Raw genomic sequence first — 22243 nt, 5'->3', positions numbered from 1 at the left:
CAACTGTGCGCCACAATTTCGGGTGCGGATCTGTGTGAGTTGACTATATAAATCCTACAAAGAGTCACAATCAAAATGCTCAGATATGACTAAAGACATTACAAAAATCATATGGATGCTAAAAAATGATAATTCTTCAGACTATTTCTTGACAGATTGAAATATTCGGTACTGATTTCTGTAAAAAGTTGATAATTGAGTTATTGATAACCATCAAATATGTGTGACAAATTGATGGTGTCAGCCGTAACCATCATATCGGATAACAGTAGTCTTTGAAGCCTTTCTCCTTCTTTAGCAGTTACGCTGTTAGTTAGTTACTCTTATGCACTATAGATCATTTGCATGATAAATCATAATGATATATGGAACAAGTTAGTTTACATTCAAATAACAAAAAATAACAAATTAATTTTTTAGATATCACTCCTTGCTGACCATTGTCTCTAAATATACATATGTAACTTAGTAATTCCTACCCACCATCAGCTACATGTTACAGTAATAGAAATTATTCTAAGGAATAGAAGGAGCTGTCAAGGAAAAGCTCTCTCTGTTTTCAAAGTCTACATTGCTATCTGTCAAGACACCTTACATGAGTAGAGTGCAAAAATTTTGGTTGCAGCATTGTGCACTCCTTTTCATGCTAAGAGCAACCTTAATGTGGAGTAATGAGTGTTTTTTTTTTCTTCTGGTATTGTAACTATGTGCATTATTGTTCTTTTGAACTTCAATGGATTACTTGTAGTAAACTTCATGATGGAATACATATGCTGTGAAGCAGTGGTCAAAATGCCCGTCTCCTTAAACAGATGTCCACAAGCTGATTGTGGGTGAGCACCACATATTATATTCCTATTTAGCAATGACCAGCTCAAGTGACCAAATCTTCACTCAACAGCAGGTACTACTTCTTGTTGAGCCTTTGTATTCTCTGTATGTGATAGTTGAGATATGAGCACTTGAAGCTAGTTCATGATTCCCCTTAACATGTGTTTTCTGGTCCTTAGCAAATATTTTTTTCATTGTCCACACATATTAATGTTTATTTGAACCTCACCCCTTATTTATGCAATTGACATGATTTATGCGTCAATAAATATAAAAAGCATAATGGTCATTCAAATGATTTGGTAGCGTTTTACTAATTCTGGAGTAGTAGTAAAGAATTTGCTTTGGTATAACCAAACCATTAAGGAAGCTCCCAAATGGTGCAATATATCTAATGAAACAATATAAGAATATGTAGCAAAAATTGGGACTTGGCAAAAATTTTGAGAAATGTTATTTCTTGAAAGGTTCTGAAAAAAATAAAAGCATATGATGTAAACTTTTCTCAGAATCACTGGTGATTATAACCACACACACACACACACACACACACACACGGCAGGGGGGGGGGGGGGAGAGAGAGAGAGAGAGAGAGAGAGAGAGAGAGAGAGAGAGAGAGAGAGAATAAACAAAGACTATGCAGATGCTAATATGTTTCCACAGCATGATACCATTCATAATAGCTTCCCTCCCCTGTCACGTATGTGTGATGTCTGTATGTATCTCTGTACATTACTTGCATATTTATAATTTACCTTTACCTGTGACTGTAAAAGTGGCTCAGTAGTTAAGACACTTTACTCGTATACAGAAATAGCGCGGTGTAATTCCATCTCAGGCCATATAAATTTAGGTGTTTTGTGGTTTCCTAAAGCATAGCTGTTGCTGATTTATTTCCCCACCCTTGTCTAGCTTGGGCCTTGTCTCTGATGCTTGTATTATTAACTATAATTGTCTCTACTTCCTTATTTCTTTATCCTGTACTCTTTTCTTATAATAACCAATGTATGACTTTTGCTTCTAATACTTAAGATATCATTTTTTTTTATATTTATTGTTCACATTGGATTCCATTATACTTTTCAACTGTTGGTGAAGACATGTGGTTAAGTATTTAGCCCACTGGTAATTTTAGCTTACATAAAAAAGATTTTTTGTGTCAGTGATAAATTTGTAAGCAGTTCTTTTTATCCTGCATAAAACTTGAAACATCATGTGTGTCACACACACATGCACAAAAAAAAAACAGCTCACATGCACGACAGTACCCTCTGGCTGCTGAGGCCACACTTCAGGCAGCAGCGCATAATGGGGACACAGCCATGTGGTGGGGGTAGGGAGGAGGCTGGAGAGGGAAGGAGGAAGAATAGAGGGACAATGGTGGGTGATGGTTAAGTGCTGCTGTGGGAGCATACAGGGAAGACATGAACAGAGGATAGTGCAGCTACGGGCAGTAAGGGAGTTAGACACAGAGCAGGGGAGGCTTAGTGCAAAAGGAGAGAGGTGAAAAGACTATGGGTCCATATGTGGAATAGAGGATTGCATAGTGCTCGAATGGGAACAGGGATGGTGCTAGAGGGTAGGGACAAAGACTAACAAAGGTTGAAACCAGGAGGGTTAGGGGAGCAGAGGTTATATTCCAGGGAGCAATTCTGAAAAGCTGCTGTTGGTGGGAAGGATCTGGCACAGGGTGTGAAGCAGTCATTGAAATGAAGAACATTGTGTTGGCTGGTGTGCTCAGCAATGGGGTGATCCAGCTGCTTCTTGGCCACAGTTTGTTGGTGGCCATTCATGCGGGCATACAGCTTATTGGTTGTCATGCCAACACAGAATGCAGCACAGTGGTTGCAGCTGAGCTTGTAGATCACATGACTGGTTTCAAAGGTAGCCCTTCTTTTGATGGGGTAGGTGACACTTGTGACTGTACTGGAGTAGGTGGTGGTGCAAGGATATACGTGACAGGTCTTGCATCTAGGTCTGTTACAGGGATCTGGTCCATAAGGCAGGGGTTGGGAGCAGGAGCAGTGTAGGGATGGACGAGGATATTTTGTAAGTTTGGTGGGCGGCAGAATACCACTGTGGGAGAGGTGAGAAGCATAGTGAGTAGGACGTTCTTCATTTTAGGGCACGAGGAGAAGTAGTCGAAACCCTAACAGAGAATGTGATTCAGTTGCTCCAATCGTGGATGGTACTGAATCATGAGAGGAATGCTCTTCCATGGCCAGACGGTGGGACTTAGGGAGGTGGTGGGTGACTAGAGAGATACGGCATGGAAGATTTGTTTTTGTACAAGGTTGGGAAGGTAATTATGGTCAGTGAAGGCCTCAGTGAGATCCTCAGTGTATTTGGAGAGGGACCGCTTGTCACTACTGATGTGACTGTCACAGGTTGCTAGGCTGTATGGAAGGCACTTCTTGGTATGGAATGGTGGCTGTTGTCGAAGTTGAGCTATTGCTGGTGGTTGGTAGGTTTGATATGGACAGAGGTACTGATGTAGCCACCTTTTAGGTGGTGGGCAACATTTAGGAAGGTGGCTTTTTGGGTTGAATAGGACCAGGTGAGGCGAATGGGAGAGAAGGTGTTGAGGTTCTGGAGGAATGTGGTTAGGGTGTCTTTACCTTCGCTCCAGATAGCAAAGATGTCACCACTGAATCTGAACCAGGTGAGGGGTTTGAGATTTTGGGTGTTTAGGAAGGATTCCTCCAGAGGGCCCATGAATAGGTTGACATAGGATGGTGCAGTGCAAATGCCCACAGCTGTACTCCAGATTTGTTTGTAGGTAATGCCTTCAAAGGAGAAGTAATTGTGGGTGAGGATATAGTTGGTCATGGCAACTAGGAATGAGGTTGTAGGTTCAGTATTTGTCGGGTGTTGGGAAAGGTAGTGTTAAATAGTGATACAGCCATGAGCATTAGGGATCTTAGTGCAAAGGGAGGTGGCATCAATAGTGATGAGCAGGGCACTGTGTTGTAAAGGGACAAAAACTGTCGAGAGTCAGTGAAGGATATGTTTGATGTCTTTTACATTGGATGGTAGGTTGTGGGTAATCAGCTGAAGGTGTTGGTCTATGAGAGCAGAGATCCTCTCAGTGTGGGCACAGTAACCAGCCACAATGGTGTGTCCTGGGTGGTTCGGTTTATGGACTTCAGGAAGCATGTAGAGGGTAGGAGTGCGGGAAGTGGTGGGGGGTGGCAGAGAGATGGACTCTGGGGAGAAGTTCTGGGATGGAACTAAGGATTTGAAGAGCGGCTGGAGATCCTGCTGGATTTCTGCCATGACATCACTGTGACAGAGTTTGTAGGTGTATGAAGCCAACAGTTTTCAGAGTCCTTCCACCAGGTAATTCTTGCGGTTCAAAATGAAAGTGGTGGAGCCTTTGTCAGTAGGCAGGATTATAATGTTCGAATCAGTTTTAGGTGGTGGATTGGGTTCTTTCTCTGAATGTAAGGTTAGTTTGCATGTTGAGGGGTTTGGGGAATGAAGGCGAGACAAGGTTTGAGGTTAAGAAGATTCTGAAACTGTTAGTGGGGGGGGGGGGGTCGTTATTTGGGCGCAGTGGGAGTGGATATTAGGGTGGATGGAGGAGTGAACTGAGTCATGCTGGGTCCAACAATGGTCTTTGGTTGAATCTGAGTGGCAGGGCTGGTGGCGAAAAAGTGTTTCCACTGTAGGGACTGGAAGAAGGAGAGAAGGTCTTTAACTAATTCTGCATGATTTAATTTGGGAGTGGGCCAAAAGGTGAGGAATCTGGAAAGGACAAAGACTTTTGCAAGGCTAAGGCTTTTGGAGGAAATCACTCCCTGTCCCTACAGTGGAAACACTTTATCACCACCAACCCTACCAATCAGATTCAACCAAAGATAAATAATGTTGAACCCTCATGACTCAGTTCACTCCTCCATCCACCCCCACTGCCCCCAAATCACTCCCCCTCCCCCCTCACTAACAGTTTCAGAATCTTCTTAACCTCAAACCTTGCCTCACCATCATTCCCCAAACCCTTCAATATGCAAACTAACCTTACATCCACTGAAAGAACTGCAATCCACCACCTAAAAGCTTGAGCCTATTACCTGCTACCTATCCTCGTATGTAAAAGATACCAATGATTTCCTGCACCGACTCTTCGCAGTTCTTGTTCCTTTACCATGTGGTGCCCTGCTCGTCACTATTGATGCCACCTCCCTTTACACTAACATTCCTAATGCCCATGGCTGTACTGCTATTTAGCACTACTTTTCCCAATGCCCGACGGATACCGAACCTACAACCACATTCCTACAGTAGTTTGGTTCGAGTCATAAGCTTAGCAGTTAAGCTTTACCAGGTAGCCATTGCTATGCGTCAGGTGCTCCATCCGTATCTATACGGGTACCCTTCCTTTTTCACGTGCTTTGTCTGGTTTGAATCGATTGCTTATTTTGCTTTGATCTGATAAGTGCCGTTTTCTTTGTTATAGGTGTTTACGTCCCTGTAAGCTGAAAATACATTACTGTACTGTGTCATGCATTGTTCGTCGCATTCTAATAGTGCGTGTTTACGGCCTGTCGCCGCTCGCGGCATGGCTTGCTTTTGTGCGCGCTACCGCCGCTTAAATTAAAAAAAAAAGAGAGAGAGGAATCGTTTCATTAATGAAACAATGGCAAGAGACTGCTATTTGTTGTTACTTACACTGCTGCATTCTTCGATAATGATCTACAAGAACCAAATAACAGACAGCGTATGATAGAGGATGTTCTGAACGAGAGTTTAGTGAAGATTTTTCTTTGAAAATCTTTGCAGATGCCTCTTTAGTACATTACATTCTGCACTGAAATTAGAGTCATCTTAGATTTAAAAATCTAGTCAATTGCCGTGCTTCATTTCTGACTGTATCACTATTAGGCATAAGAATAATACAAATATAAACATGAAATGATACATATATTCTTCTGCGTTTGCTGTTGTCTCACCCTAGTTTCGTAGTTTATTAGGCAGACAGGATTTAAATGAGATAGCAGCAAACACGAAAGAATACATGGCAAAATGTTTGTATTCGTGTTATTCTTGTGGTGAAGAGAATACTGTATGTGATTCATATTTCATCAGGTTCTTATTTATTAGCAACCATCTTTTCTCACGGGTAGGAAAAAATTCAGAATGTAGAGTTGGCCATATTGACAAACATCCCAAACAGTCTTGCCAGTCGGATTTTCGTAGTACATTGGAATTCTGCTACATTCAAAGATGAACAATACGGAATTTGTATTTACTTCGTTGGATAATGTATGAAAATGAAAATGCAGTGGTCGAAACTCGGGGCGGAGAAAAAAAGCTGGTCTTCCACTTTTTTTAAATTTATTTACTGACGCAGAGGTTTTGGCGCCAGTATTTATCTTTGTGCCTACAAAGCATGCTTGTGTAGCGCTACATATATTCGACGGCAGAAGTTAGTTGTGGCGGCACCTACCAACATTTTTGAGAACTTCCACTTGCTTTGCACTCGATTCTAAGCCGCAGGTGGTTTTTTGGATTACAAAAACCGGAAAAAAGTGCGGCTTAGATTCGAGTAAATACAGGTAGTTCTCCTGTGAAAGCATTACCTACAAACAAATCTGGGGTACGGCTGTGGGCATTCGCATTGCACCATCCTATGTCAACCTATTCATGGGCTCTCTTGAAGGAATCATTCCTAAACACCCAAAATCTGAAACCCCTCACCTGGTTCAGATTCATTGGGGACATCATCACGATCTGGATCGAGGGTGAGGACCCCCTATCCATATTCCTCCAGGACCTCAACACCTTCTCTACGATTCGCCTCACATGGTCCTATTCAACTCAAAAAGCCACCTTCCTCAATGGTGCCCTCCACCTAAAAGATGGCTATATCAGTACCTCTGTCCATATCAAACCTATTAGCCATCAGCTCCACTTCGACAACAGCCACCCATTCCATGCCTAGAAGTACCTTCCATACAACCTAGCAAACCATGGCCATCACTTTAACATATTGCAGCGTGTCAGCAACTGTGAAATGTACAGCAAATAAACAATGTTTTCAGCCTTCAGTTGCAAGGTAATTTTATTCGTTTACCTAGGTTTCGATTCCAGTAATGGAATCTTCTTCAGAACCTATAAATTAAACCACATATGGACATATATTACTCACTAAAATGCATTATCAGTCTAATGATTGAATAATGAAGAAATTGTGATACTTACAACAATGAAATTATTTTGTGAGCCAAACACTGGCCATGTCACAGATTAAAAATTAAAACATTAAAGACGCATAATCATAAGATTATGTCAGTCAAAATTAAAACCATTAGGGCGAACGTAGACGGAGCTGCGCCGGCCATAAATCAGGACCACACGTAAGCGGCTCGAAAACTAGGCGTCGTGAGCACGCATGGTTTTGACACTAATTGTTAGTTACTGTAGCAGGGCTACCCCCTCTTACTATAATATTAAAAAAAAAAAAAAATAATTTATACCTTGGCTTTGTAGTTTGTTCTCAGGTAAATTGTTTAATGTTGCTATACCAATAGATAGGTATGTCCAATTGTAAGACAGCTTTCAGTTACATTTGCTCTAAGTAATTTTGAGACAGTTTGTCTCTCGCGCTTGCGCATGCGCTTGGCCGCGGCCGAGCCTCGCCGCGTAACGGCTCACGACGCCTAGTTTTCGAGCCGCTTACGTGTGGTCCTGATTTATGGCCGGTGCAGCTCCGTTTACGTTCGCCCTAATGGTTTTAATTTTGACTGACATAATCTTATGATTATGCGTCTTTAATGTTTTAATTTTTAATCTGTGACATGGCCAGTGTTTGGCTCACAAAATAATTTCATTGTTGTAAGTATCACAATTTCTTCATTATTCAATCATTAGACTGATAATGCATTTTAGTGAGTAATATATGTCCATATGTGGTTTAATTTATAGGTTCTGAAGAAGATTCCATTACTGGAATCGAAACCTAGGTAAACGAATAAAATTACCTTGCAACTGAAGGCTGAAAACATTGTTTATTTGCATGGCCATCACATTTGTAGTGATGAATGGTCTCTCTACAAATACACTGATGATCTCATTGAGGCCCTCACAGACCATAATTACCCTCCCAACCTTATAAAAAAAATCTCCCATGTATTATCTTTCCAGTCACTCACCGTCTGACCCCAGAGGAGCATTCCCTTCATGACTCAGTACTGGCCTGGTTGGGAGCAACTGGACCACATTCTGCACAAGGGTTTCAACTACCTGTCATTGTGCCATGAAGTGAGGAATGTTGTAGCCACTATCCTTCCCACCCCTCCCACTGTTGTATTCCACCACTCACCGATCCTACAAAATATCCTCGTCCATCCCTACACAGCTCCTGCTCCCAACCTCCTGCCTTATGGTTCATATCCCTGTAAGCTACATCCAGTGCAGTCACAAGTGTCGCATATACCTTCAGAAGAAGGGCTGCCTGTGAAACCAGTCATGTGATCTACAAGCTCAGCTGGATTCACTGTGCTGCATTCTATGTTGGCATGACAACCAAGAAGCTGTCTGTTCACATGAATGGCCTTTGACAATCTGTGGCCAAGAAACAAGTGGACTACCCCATTGCTGAGCACGCTGCCCAACACAGTGTTCATTTCAATGACTGCTTCACATGCTGTGCCAGATCCTTCCCACCAACAGCAGCTTTTCTGAGTTGCTTTCTGCAATATATCCTATGGTCGCGTAACCTTCCTGGCCTCAACTTTTGTCAATTTTTGTCTTTACACTCTAGCCCTTTCCCTGTTCCCATTTGAGCACTACACAGTCCTCTGTTCCACCAACGCAACCACAGTCTTTTTATCCCTCTCCTTTTGTGCTAAGCCTTCCCCGCACTCTGTCTAACCTTCCGACTACCCCTTGCTGCCCTACCCTCTGTCCACCTTGTCTTTGTATACTACCATGGCAGCACTTTACTGTCCCCCACCCCTACCCCACTATCATTCCCCTCCCCTCCCCTGCCTCCCCACCACCCAGTTGTGCCTCTCATTATGTAGTGCTACTTGCAATGTGGCATCAGCAGCCAGAGACTGCGGCCATGTGTGTGTGAGTTGCATTTGCGTGTGTGGTTTTTTTAAATCTCTGAAGAAGGCCTTGTTGGCTGAAAGCTCATTTTCTGACAGTCTTTTTGTTGCGTCTATCTGAAACTCAGCATCTCCGCTTTGTGGTGAGTAGCAATCATCCCTTTCATAATATTGTTGCGTTCCATCTGGGATTTTCTATTATAAAATATGATCTATGGACAAAAATAAAGTAAATAAAATTAATGCTCTACTAGAATGCTCAACGACTGATAAGTCTGATGTTCCTGGCATGGAATTATTCTACTTCTTTCCAGTGCTTACACACTGTAGGTGATGTGCTATCTATCGCTGTAGCTATGACAGTGTAGTTGTCCCCGTATCTCCCAGATTTAGACTCACATTCTGGAGGCTTGTAGTCAAACTCTCATCCAGCCGTCTAATGTTGGATTTGCAGTGGCTTTTCTAATGCATGTAAGGGAAATGCTGGAATCATTCCTCTGAAAAATGACAATGCTTATTTCCTTCCCCAACCTTTTGTAGTCTGAAGCTAAGCCTGTCTATATTATGACCTTGTCAGTGATTGGGTGTAAAGCCCTGACCTTCGCTTCTCCTGAAAAGCTGCATTAAATTTCATGTCCCAACATTACTCAGTTTTAGCTTAGCGTCATGTGCAATTTTTTCTTATTTACAGTATCCTGTTTGTCTTGTTACTGATCAATAAATCACTGAACTGCCTCAAAAGTCTCTCCTTTGTTATTCGTCTGTTGTCAAACCTGTTTCATTTTTGTTTCCCTTTCACTGCATGTTAAGTAGATACTTGTCTCCTGTCTCAAATTGTAGTATTTTCCTTATAAACATCATCTGCTGTCCTGTAGTCCAGAATAGTTTCCTGTCCTGAGATAAGATTTTCAGAACACTGATAGTCGACATAAGGCAGTAAAGTGGCAGCTCACATATCTCCAGTAATCTGGCAAATATTGATCACAATATACTTTTTCATAAATTGCTGATTTCATAATATCTGCAAATAAAAGAAAAAAACCATTTATGCACATTGGTAGGGTAACAGCTAAAATATAAATTTAATCACATAAAAATTATATTTTTTTCAACCAACTTGTCCTTGTGCAGAAGTCTATGCAGCGGCTACTAGGTCTAGAAAGCTGACAGTGATGAGGAGTGCAGTGTGCTGACCCCACACCTCTCTATACTTCTTTAGTTGTCTGATGACTTTAACATTTGGCTTCTCTTGATATATTGTTCTTTTTACCTTCATATGCAACTGTTCCTGATAGCAGCTTTATCTTTGTTGCAGGGATACTTGTCACAGCATCACAAAGTTCAACTAGTACATACAGCTATAACACAGTGACTGTTGTACTGCTCACAGAGGTGGTAAAGTTGGTGGTCTCTGTCTCCATTTACTGCAAAGAGTAAGTTATACATGTATTGGGTTGCTTAACTTCCATTGGTACTTCTGTGCTCTGATGAAATCTTTTGAAGAACATAATGGGCATGACACGCATGTTCATGACCTCGCGCTTACCATCTCTCCTTAACCGATTGTTTGTAACCCTAACATAGTGTAGATTTCCTGTTGCAGTGGAATGTCAAAATATGAAAACTTAAGTGTGATGCAGCATAAAATAGTTACCCCTTGCCAAATAAATCTTTTCCAACTATAGACTTTTAAAGAAAATGACAGTCCTGTATTTAGTTGCTCTGATACTTGTATCAAATATTTGATTGTGAATGACTAAAAGATGTTAAATTATATGATACTAGTCACTGGCTGGTCCTTCTCGTGAGTAATTTATCAAATAATTGGAAAATTTAATATATTGAATATGGGCCTAATTGAAGACTGTAGTACGCAGAGAAATATGGAATGCGTCTTCATGCAGTAGTCTCAGCTCTGTGATGCCTGCTGAGGAGCTACTTGAATGCGAAGTAGCGGCTACTAGGTCTAGAAAGCTGACAGTGATGAGGAGTGCAGTGTGCTGACCCCACACCTCTCTATACTTCTTCAGTGACGCCATTGGCAGAGGATGAACTGCAATCAGTCAGTTCTGGATGGCCCACATGGACTAGAATGTGGAGCTTTGCTTTTATGCAGCAGTGACAGTCAAATGGCTTATGTTGAGGCTATGTAGATTTACTGAGCATTCCAGCAGGCCGCTGTCCGTAGTGACAAAAAATACAAGGTAAACATTCATTGTTGGAATCTTTGAACAGGAAGCAGATGATGGTTGAAGCCACCCCTACTATCACTAATGTCTTTGCTTCTGTCAACAATTGATAAGGCTAAATAAGAAAGAAAACGTGATAAAGTAGGAATACTAACTTCAGTTTTTCATTCAGGGCAAAAGACAAGAAAATAATTCTTGATAGTACTGATTACATTCATGTGCTTTATCTTCATATGAAATCGCAGAAGCACGGTTCTAGACCCACTTTTGTCTTATTTTTGTTAGTAACAAACATGCTATGAACACCTAACTCATAAATCCACCATTTTTACAGATACTACTATTGGTGTGATTGAGTAATGAACGATGCAATGAGAATTTTGAAGAGAATGTAAGCAGTGTTCTTACTGAGCTGGTAAAATTATTTAGTTTCAGCTAATTTTCACTAAACTTCTGTAAAACATCGTGCTCATTTCCATACAAATTTCTAAAATGGGGAACTGATAAATGGGGACTATAAAATGTTGAATTGCTAAAATAAAATTCTGTGTACACAGACTGAGTCAGTCTTATCACATTCTACACATCTCTACAAGTGATCTGCTTGCAGACAATGAGGATGATGCTACTATGAGGGTGAATCAAATGAAAACTCAGAGCGTTTAATAATGATAATAATAATAATAATAATAAAAATGGTGCTAGTTGCCTTTAAGTTAGTATGCGTGTTCCTAATTGTGGGCCATATGTTTACTAAGTGTCAGCATCGTACAAATGCACAAACACCATCACAGGAGCAGTCCGTAGATGGCTTGCCCACTGATACTAGAGAGGAAGTGTGTGCTGTCTGTAGGAGCTTCCAACCGCACCTAGCTGCTGTACCCTCTCCCCAGCTCGTCCCTGTATGCTCGCACAAGCAGATGAATTTTTGGATATAGTAAGTGGGTAATTTCCCCAACCCCCACAAAAAAGAACTTAAAAATATTGAGTGTCATGTAATATTTTTTGTAATGTAATATCTTGTTTGGACATATTTTATTAACCTGACACATTCCACATCATTACGAAGTGTCATACTCCTGATCTATGGAACAATTACTAATCTAATCTAAAGCAGTTTATTGTCCTCCATCCTCAGCCTGCTATTCCTCCCCCTCCCTGCCCCGATCCCCTCCATATCACCACCACCTTGTTTGCTTCTACTGGTACTTGCAGTCTGGCTTTGGGAGCCAAAGACAGACAGGTGTGTGTGTGTGTGTGTGTGTGTGTGTGTGTGTGTGTGTGTGTGTGAATTTGAGCTCGTGATCCCTCTCTAATGACTATGTCTCCTTCCTTCCAAATTCTTTGGCAGATCTCTTTTTACCGGTACTGTTGATGTGTTCTTAAATTAGTCAGTAAAATCCTTTTTGTAACTGTACTGAAGATGTACAATACCACAATTTTAAACCAAGCTGCTGACAATTTTATCTGTATATTTCTTGCCCAAGTTCTGTTTAAATATTTGATGTTACTAATGTTGTACTTCTATTTTATTTTAAATATGTGTTTATCTTCGTGTAGTGCATGGATTGAACAAGATGATATAAACACCCACCTAATAGGACACAGGACCAGTGTTAGTAACCAAAATAGCATAATCTCTTATAACGCTCAAAGCATTTAAATTCTTAAGCCATTGTTGGGATGTGATACCCTCATTTATTAATAAACTGTTCAAATTCATTGAGAGATGCTGAAAGGGGCAAGGGAGGAGGGGGCCAAGGATCGTTAATTGTTGTTCCAATATTTCCACTGGTTGACAATCCAGGATTTATGCACTTGACACCATCTCCCTCTCTGTAATTAAACAACGATTTGTCCAAAAGCTAGTGAGGTTCTGTCTTCTTTATGTGCATTTTGAGAAGTTCTGTTCAGTGAGCTGTTACCCAAAATTAAATACGAAATATAGGTTGAGAATGAATGTAAAAATATGTAACAGGAACATAGACCTATGTTATGCATTTTCTGTTGGATCTCATAATACTTAGATAATGCAGGTTTGCAAGTTAAAATAACCCAAAAATCTGAAGGAAAAGTAAATATCTGTTGGGATGAAAAGCAAAAGGTATTCATTAATATTTCTTGAACAATAGGTAGTGATGTGAACAATTTCTGACATTAACATTTAGGAATAGCAACAATATTAGGAAAAGGATAGATTTCTACTATTAGGAAAGGAATAGAGTGCTACTCACTGTAAAGATGGCATGTTGAGTTGCAGTCAGCCACAATGAAAAGGCTGTCTGGTCTGTGGTGTGATGGTGGCTCTGTGTGTGTGTGTGTGTGTGTGTGTGTGTGTGTGTGTGTGTGTGTGTGTGTGTTTTTCTGAAGGAGGCTTTGGCTGAAATAAGTCTTTTCGTTGTGCCTGTCGCCAACTCAACTTGTTATCTTTATGGTGTGTAGCAATTATTCCTTTCCTAATATTACTGATATTCCAACCTGGTGTTTCCATAGTTTGACATTTAGGAATAATCTTCACATATTCTTGATCTTTTTAATAGTGGATTATGTTTTGTTTTCTAGCAATGCAGTGTCTTCCCTGCTTCATGAGACAAAGTTACACATTAGAGGTAAGTGAAATCACCTAATCAGGATAAAAAAGCAATAGTTGTTGTGAAAAATCAGGAAAGGACATTCAAAACTGATAGTTCATACCATAAGCATCCGCAGATGGTAAACACATTACATATAGAGGGTGTTTGTTTTAACTTGGAAAAACTAAATATTTCAAAAAAATACATATCATATGATAAAAATGTTCCAAATGAAAAGTTAATATTTTCAAGGGAGACTTCTGTTTTTGCTAAAACTGTCCCGGCCCCACCCACTGCTCATGGGTAGTCAGCTTTTTATATTTGAGTGGGAATCCCCCAGTTTGATCACAAATTCAGATTATTTGCCAAAAATACCTATAGTTTACCCACAAGCATTTTTTTCTTCTTTTTTTTCCATTCGTGGTAGAGGATGCTGTTAACTGACAAAGTTCAATTTTTGTGGTTTTTGCAATTAAGAACTGAGTCATTTGATATGACATTACATTTTCAGTAAAAATGTAAACTTTTTTGTAGTAGATAGTTGATATTATCATCAAAATTTTAATTTAGTTCTAAAAATTTGATTGAAGGAAAACTTTTATGTTTAGGCATTTAAAAGTCTGGCAAATAAGCTTCTTTTAATGTAACATAGCTTACAGTTCCCTTTGTGGCTGATTTGGGTGAGTCTATACACCACCAGGTTGCTTGATTTCAATGAGTCCCCTTAAATCTAACCATCAGGGCAACTGGTTTTATGTTCTTCCATTCAACCGCCACGCTGATTGCAGTGCAATCTGCCACAATAATAATAATAATAATAATAATAATATAAATTGTGTCAGATAAACTGCAGATATTTGTTGGTGTAGAATTCAAATCTGCAATAAAAAGAAGGAAAGTTGCCATGTGAAAATAAAAAGTTGACCCTCCCACAGGATGGGTTAGGGAGAGGCGAGTTTCAGCACTGTCAGAAGTCTCCTATGAAAATACTAAATCTTTATCTGGAACATTCTTTTTGTACAATACATATTTTTTGAGATGTTTAATTGTTCCAATTTAAAACAAACACCTTGTACCTACAAAACGTGATGAAATCACAAGCTTTCACAATCGGAGCTTCTTTTTCGTTTAGTTATAGAAAGGAACGGTTGACTGTGGTGGAGGACTTGAAATGTTCCTTCTGTCTCTCACGTGGAGCTTCAGTGCTTGTGTGACACAGTGTGAAGTCTCCCGTTGTTGGAGTCTGCGCACTCTTAATAATGTGTGGGACAGTAGATAGGTTATGTGATGCTTTGTTCTGCAGATTTATTCAAAAACACCCATTGCTGTGAGGCCTCTTCATACCAAGTTGAACACTGTCATCAAACCGCAGCACTTACCAAACCAGAATATAGGGCAGAATTCTATGTTGCACATGGGAATGCACTTGTGAATCTTACTGGCAGAAAAACTTCATTGCTCACTGATGGTCACTCATTTCTGATTTCATACATGCAATAGAGGTCTGCAAATAGGGCATCTTACTCACTCCAGCCAATTGCATGTGGCTTCCCGAAGTACATATGGTTGAAGCAGATGGGCTGTGATTGAAGCAGATGGGCTGTGGGAAGGGTGAAGGCTGCCTGGTCCAGTGCGTTTTCTATGCTGCTGCTGTGACTGTTTTAGTCATAACTCTGTGTGTCTGTAGGCTGGTGCTGACATACTCCCACCAGCTGATGGAACTACTGTCAGATCAGTTAGGTTATGCTGCTGATGTAAATTCATAGATGGTAGTGCCTAATCGTGACATCAATGTGATCCACAAGAGAAAATAGCCTGATTTATGAAATAACAAAAATTTGGAAACGGTTTGAATTTCACAGAAAAACTATGTAACTACCAACTTTTGTAATGATGGTCACTCTTGCAATGAAAAAATCACATTGGTGTTTTTTAACACACCATCTGCATTATTGATTCAAGTGTACATACCTGATCTTGACAGTCTAAGAAATTAGAAGTCTAACAGGAACAAAATTGTCTCAAAATTATTCCCTGTTGGTGTAATTACACTGAATTGGATTGTCTGGATCAAGTTTGCTTCATACATCCAATATAAGGTTCCCTGCTGTACTGAAAATTCTTTTACTGGAAATCAGAACATTCCTTTTTCCAAATTTGATAGCTTGGGGAAAAGACTATGGTTGTGCTTTCATCTCTCAAGCAGATCAGCAGTATCCATTTAGGTTAAATACAAGTCAACATCATTGATAGATTGAGTATGACATAGGCCACAGTCTAGTTATTCTGAAAGAGAGACTTCATCTTTTTGGATGCTGAGTGCAGCTGGCATTCTCTCAATGACTCTAAATAAATGTTTACATATATCACATAAACAAAGTAAGATGTTGCAGCCATGTTATAATTTTGTTCTATTTCATCACATATTTAATGACTGTATTTAATGTCTAATCTCTATTAGAACAAGACATCAGTTCCAATAATTGGAAGGGCAACCACAGAAGTGCAACATCCGAATTTTAACTTTTTCACCTGTGAGACACAGACAGCAATTTTTTCGTTATTGGATGATAATATGACAGTTGTACTGTACTGCCAAAATAACAGTCCCACTGAATCTGATATTTTGCAGTTGAGTGCAGTCTTTGTCGCTGGTCACACAGCATGTATTAAACCAGAAAACTTGATCTACATTAAATTAAACGTACCCCTGTGTCTTCAATCCCTGTGCCCTGTATTACAATGACTTTTTAGTTTGTGCACATATAATAATAATAATAATAATAATAATAATAAACACTACATGGCAAGCACCCGTATCATCTAACACAGCCACACATCGATCAAGACGCATCCAACACATGGCTAAGAAAAGGCAATATATACAGTGAGATGGAAGGATTCATGATTGCAATACAGGATCAAACAATAAACACCAGATATTACAGCAAGCATATTATTAAAGATCCCAATACCACAACAGATAAATGCAGACTTTGCAAACAACAAATAGAAACAGTAGATCACATCACAAGCAGATGTACAATACTAGCAAATACAGAATACCCCGGAAGACTGACAATGTAGCAAAAATAATACATCAACAGCTTGCCTTACAACATAAACTTATAAAACAACACGTTCCCACATACAAGTATGCACCACAAAATGTACTGGAGAGTGATGAATACAAATTATACTGGAACAGAACCATTATAACAGATAAAACAACACCAATAAAAAGAAGAAATTAACACAACTAATCGAAATATCCATACCCAATACAACAAATATACAAAAGAAAACAGGAGAAAAAATTGAAAAATACATCCAACTGGCTGAGGAAGTCAAGGACATGTGGCATCAGGATAAAGTTGGCATTATACCGATTATACTATCAACTACAGGAGTCATACAACACAGTATCCACCAGTACATCAATGCAATACAGCTACATCCAAACTTATATATACAACTACAGAAATCTGTAATTATTGATACATGTTCAATTACTCGAAAGTTCCTAAATGCAATGTGACATATACTGTACAGTTAAAAGGAAGTCACGCTTGATCAAGTTCCACGTCACTTTCCATTTCTAACCAGACATAACGTCTGAGAAAGGGAAGAAATAATAATAATAATAATAATAATAATAATAATAATATCGTCTGAGAAAGGAAAGAAATAATAATAATAATAATAATAATAATAATAATGAACTGTTGGGAACTTCTCGCCTTCCAGCACTCCTCAATGTAACTTTCAATGGCTCTAAAAATGCCATGAGTTATTTTGCAGTGTATTTATCAAATAATCATCATTAAACATGCATTTCAGGACTGTGTTCAAAATGTGTGTGATGCATGTATAATGCTGAAAGGATTGCAATGCCTTGCATATATTAGCATCTTGGTCAGTGACAATGAAACCTCACTGAAGTGCTGGTGATTTATTCCTAGCACTGTGAATAATGTTTCCCCAATGTAGATCAAAATAAATTCTCCAGATTTTTCTTTTCTCATAAAAGTGAATTGTCACCAGTACAGTATTTCACAGTGCCTAATTTTGAAAAATGAAATTCCCAGTAATAGATAAATAACACATTTTCCAATACGTATCAGTCCGTATATCTGCTATACATCCACATGCGTTCACACCCATGACCTGGATAAAGCTGTGTATCATATTTGCCTGTATTTCATCAGCTTGTCTTTCAGTGTTCTTGCTACTGTCGTAGCATGAGGAGAAGTGTTAGAGATGTCGGTATGTCCCAATTCTGGACTGATGCTTACAAGCTTCTGAAATAAAGCACAAAATCCTACACCTAATATTACTGTAAACGGACATTTCTGCACACCTTTTTAGTTACTTCAGCTTTCACTCAAACTAGTAATGCTTCAGAACTTACACTTTGTCGTGTTCTGCACACATGTGCCTTCAGGTGTGTGGTGGCAGATCTGTGAGACAAGAGAGCAGAGTACCGAGTGATCAAAAAGTCAGTATAAATTTGAAAACTTAATAAACCACAGAATAATGTAGATAGAGAGGTAAAAATTGACACACATGCTTGGAATGACATGGGATTTTATCAGAACAAAAAAAAAAAAAAAAAAAAAGTTATCGGGCCTTTTTCTTCGAGGAAATGTGTGATTCTGGTTTTGTAACTGCTACCATGATGGGTGAGAGGTACGCTGATATGTTACAGAATCGCACAGCCCCAGCCTGGCTGATAAACACCCGCTGGAACATACAATGTTTATGTACGATGGCGCTCCAACCCATATTGCTAGACGCGTGAAAGATCTCTTGCACACTTCGTTTGGTGATGATCGTGTGCTCAGCCACCACTTTTGTCATGCTAGGACTCCCAGATCCCCAGACCTCAGTCCGTGCGATTATTGGCTTTGGGTTTACCTGAAGTTGCAAGTGTATCGTGATCGACCGACATCTCAAGGGATGCTGAAAGACATCTGACACCAATGCCTCACCGTTACTCCGGACATGCTTTACAGTGCTGTTCACAACATTATTCCTTGACTACAGCTGTTGTTGAGGAATGATGGTGACATCTTGAGCATTTCCTGTAAAGAACATCATCTTTGCTTTGTGTTACTTCGTTATGCTAATTATTGCTATTCTGATCAGATGAAGCACCATTCGTCGGACATCTTTTGAACTTTTGTATTTTTTTGGTTCTAATAAAACCCCATGTCATTCCAAGCATGTGAGTCAATTTGTACCTCTCTATCTACATTATTCCATGATTTATTCAGTTTTCAAATTTATACTGACTTTTTGATCATCTGGTATTTGCCACAGTGCATGTAGCCAACATCCTTATCGGTAACTAATAAAAATCTCTCCCAACCATCGTTACGATCATTGTCTTTTGCACTGAAGTGTTGCTTTCACAATCTCCTTCATCTCATGTTCATGCGCCATGATCCTACAGTGGGCAGCTTGCAGCGCTTGGGTAACTGTAGCAGACGTCTGGACAATTCGAGCATGAAATGTAGTCACAGCCAATGGACAAAGTGGCTGTATTGACATCTGCCAGACTTAAGCAGAACTACAGGCACAGGGCAGTTCCAGCAAGCATAAATTTCAGATGCAGGCCTCTAATGAAGAACTCTCTTAAAACATAACCTCCACCTGTAACGCCCATGAATTGCCTCCTGCACCAGAATGGGCTGCTGGCCAACCCCAGGTTTTGTGAGCTCCAGACTGAGATTTCAACATCAGTCAGCTTTAGAAAGCAACACTACCATGAAACTCAGCTTGCCCATTTGTCACATGATATACTGCAAAGCATGGATGAAGGGCAACAGACAGTTCCGTGTTTCTACATTTCTGAAAATCATTTGACATGGTGCCCAACTGCAGACTGTTAACAGAGGTATGAGCATACAGAATAGGGTCCCAGATATGTGAGTGGCTTGAAGACTTCTTAAGAAATAGAACCCAGTATGTTGTCTTCAATGGTGAGTGTTAATGAGAGGCAAGAATATCATCAGGAGTTCCCCAGGGAAATATGATAGGACTGATGTTATTTTCTAAATACACTCATGTTCAGAAAAAAACCGAACACCTTGAGTCACTATAAATGGGACTTTCATATTTACAAGACATGTACATTAGTATGTTCTGTGGAAATGATTAGCATTTGAACCAAGTGAGCCCATGAGTTCAAGGTCAACATAGATATCGTGGTGCAGCTCCAGCTACTGGTAAAATGTACATGCAGCTCTCTTTGTCACTACAAATCAAAGGTAATCAATTAGTGTGATTTTAGCAGACACGCAGGATGCCTCGTAGATGTATGTGCGAACTGTACTGTCAAATCAGTGAGTTTGAGGGAGGGCACATTATTGGCACGAGAGAATGTAATGCATCCATCTGGGAAATAGCCGCTCATGTGGGATGAAGTGATCGGGCAGTGCAGTGGATGTGTGCAGAATGCTTCGTGGTAGGCCATAGTACATGATGAGATGGTCAGGTTGCACCACCCAGACCACCACCCGAGAAGATTGACACCTCATCTGAAGGACATTGCAGGACAGATCTGCATCCTCCTTGACTGTGGTGTAATAATGGAACAATGTAAACATCGTACACTATCATGGGTGACAGTCCGTCGCCATTTATTTTGGCATGGGTTGTGTGTGCATCATCCACTTCTCTGCCTACGTTTGACAAATGTGAGAAATATGCCAGGCGGCAATGGTGTATGGAACGACATCACTGGGGTCAGGAATGGGATCAAATAGTGTTTTCGGATGAATGCACGTTCTGTTTCTTTGAAAATGGTGCCTGCCTTTTGGATTGTCGCAGACAGAAGGAACAGCAGTCACAGTGACTGCATTCACACAAGACATACAGAACCAGCTCAAGGCCTTAGGTGTGGGGTGCTATTGGGTACAGCCATAAATCACAGCTGGTGTTTGTTCAGGACAGTGTGACCAGTATGACCTATGTGAATGATGTTCTGCGACCTGTAGCCATATCCTTTCTGCACAACACTCCAGACACCAATTTTCAGCAAGACAATGCACAACTACAAGTTGCTGTATGAACATGTTCCTCTTGGTGTCACAGGATGTCAGCCTTTTACACTAGCCTGCCAGATCACCAGACTTGTCGCCTATTGAAAATGTGTGGGATATGGCGAAATGACAGGTGCAGCACAGTGACCCGGTGCCAACAATCACAGATGAACTTTGGAACCAGGTGAATGCAGTTGGTAGTTATAACACAGGACACCATTCAGGCCTTATATGCTTTGATGCCAACATGCACGGACCAAGTTATCAGAGCCCATGTCAGACCCTGTGCCTACTAGGCAACAGGACACATGCTGAACCAAGGTGACTGAAATGCTAATCATTTGTGCAGAACATGCTAATATAAATGTCCTGTGAATATTGTACATATCCTGCAAATATGAACATCCTATCTCTAATCATTCAAGGTGTTCTGTTTTATTCTGAACATGAATGTACATTAGTGATTTGGTAGATAGGATGGGCTGCAATCTGCAGTTGTTTGCTGATGATGCTGCGGTGAATTTGAAGATGTAGAACTTGAGTGACTGTAGGTGGATACAGGATGCTGTAGGCAAATTTTGTAGTTGGTGTGATGAATGGCAGCTAGCTCTGAATACATAAAATAATAAGTTAATGGAGATGAGAGGAAAAACTAATCTGCAATGTTTGGATACAGTGTCCTGTGTGACACAGTCACGTTGTGACGATGTTCTATGCTTTATTTCTTTGTTTGTAGTCTTCACTGTTGGTGTACTGGCTGAAAAAATAGGGGGTGGGAGTGCAGTACTGTCTACTGTAAATGATGTAGCCAACAGGTACACATTTGCATTTCACAGTTGTTTACTTTCACTTTTTTCAACCCCCCCATATACGCATTTAATATGGCCAGTGCACTATTGTTTAACTTTCTATAAGCCTCATTAACAGGTTGCAGGCAAACATCCACATACTGCTACAATAGTTTTGTTGTTGTGGTCTTCAGTCCTGAGACTGGTTTGATGCAGCTCTCCACGCTACTCTATCCTGTGCAAGCTTCTTCATCTCCCAGTACCTACTACAACCTACATCCTTCTGAATCTGCTTAGTGTATTCATCTCTTGGTCTCCCCCTACGATTTTTACCCTCCACGCTGCCCTCCAATACTAAATTGGTGATCCCTTGATGCCTCAGAACATGTCCTACCAACCAATCCCTTCTTCTGGTCAAGTTGTGCCACAAACTTCTCTTCTCCCCAATCCTATTCAATACTTCCTCATTAGTTACGTGATCTACCCATCTAATCTTCAGCATTCTTCTGTAACACCACATTTCGAAAGCTTCTATTCTCTTCTTGTCCAAACTATTTACCGTCCATGTTTCACTTTCATACATGGCTACACTCCATACAAATACTTTCAGAAATGACTTCCTGACACTTAAATCTACACTCGATGTTAACAAATTTCTCTTCTTCAGAAACGCTTTCCTTGCCATTGCCAGTCTACATTTTATATCCTCTCTACTTCGACCATCATCAGTTACTTTGCTTCCCAATAGTTTACTGTTGAATA

At 40.1% G+C, this 22243-nt stretch overlaps 1 protein-coding gene across 1 annotated transcript in view; it reads left to right on the top strand.

Moving 5' to 3' along the window:
• Positions 1-22243, top strand: part of LOC126092158 (UDP-galactose transporter senju) — an 85608-nt gene that overhangs the window by 12037 nt on the left and 51328 nt on the right. The window contains exons 2-3 of the mRNA XM_049907628.1: positions 10201-10318; positions 13637-13683. Of these exons, the coding sequence (XP_049763585.1) occupies positions 10201-10318; positions 13637-13683 (165 nt within the window). The remainder of the gene's footprint in view (positions 1-10200; positions 10319-13636; positions 13684-22243) is intronic.

Source organism: Schistocerca cancellata, chromosome 7 (genome assembly GCF_023864275.1).
Source record: "Schistocerca cancellata isolate TAMUIC-IGC-003103 chromosome 7, iqSchCanc2.1, whole genome shotgun sequence".
NCBI classification, from domain to species: domain Eukaryota; kingdom Metazoa; phylum Arthropoda; class Insecta; order Orthoptera; family Acrididae; genus Schistocerca; species Schistocerca cancellata.
Note: the sequence above shows the minus strand (reverse complement) of the source record. Positions and strands in the feature narration are given on the sequence as shown.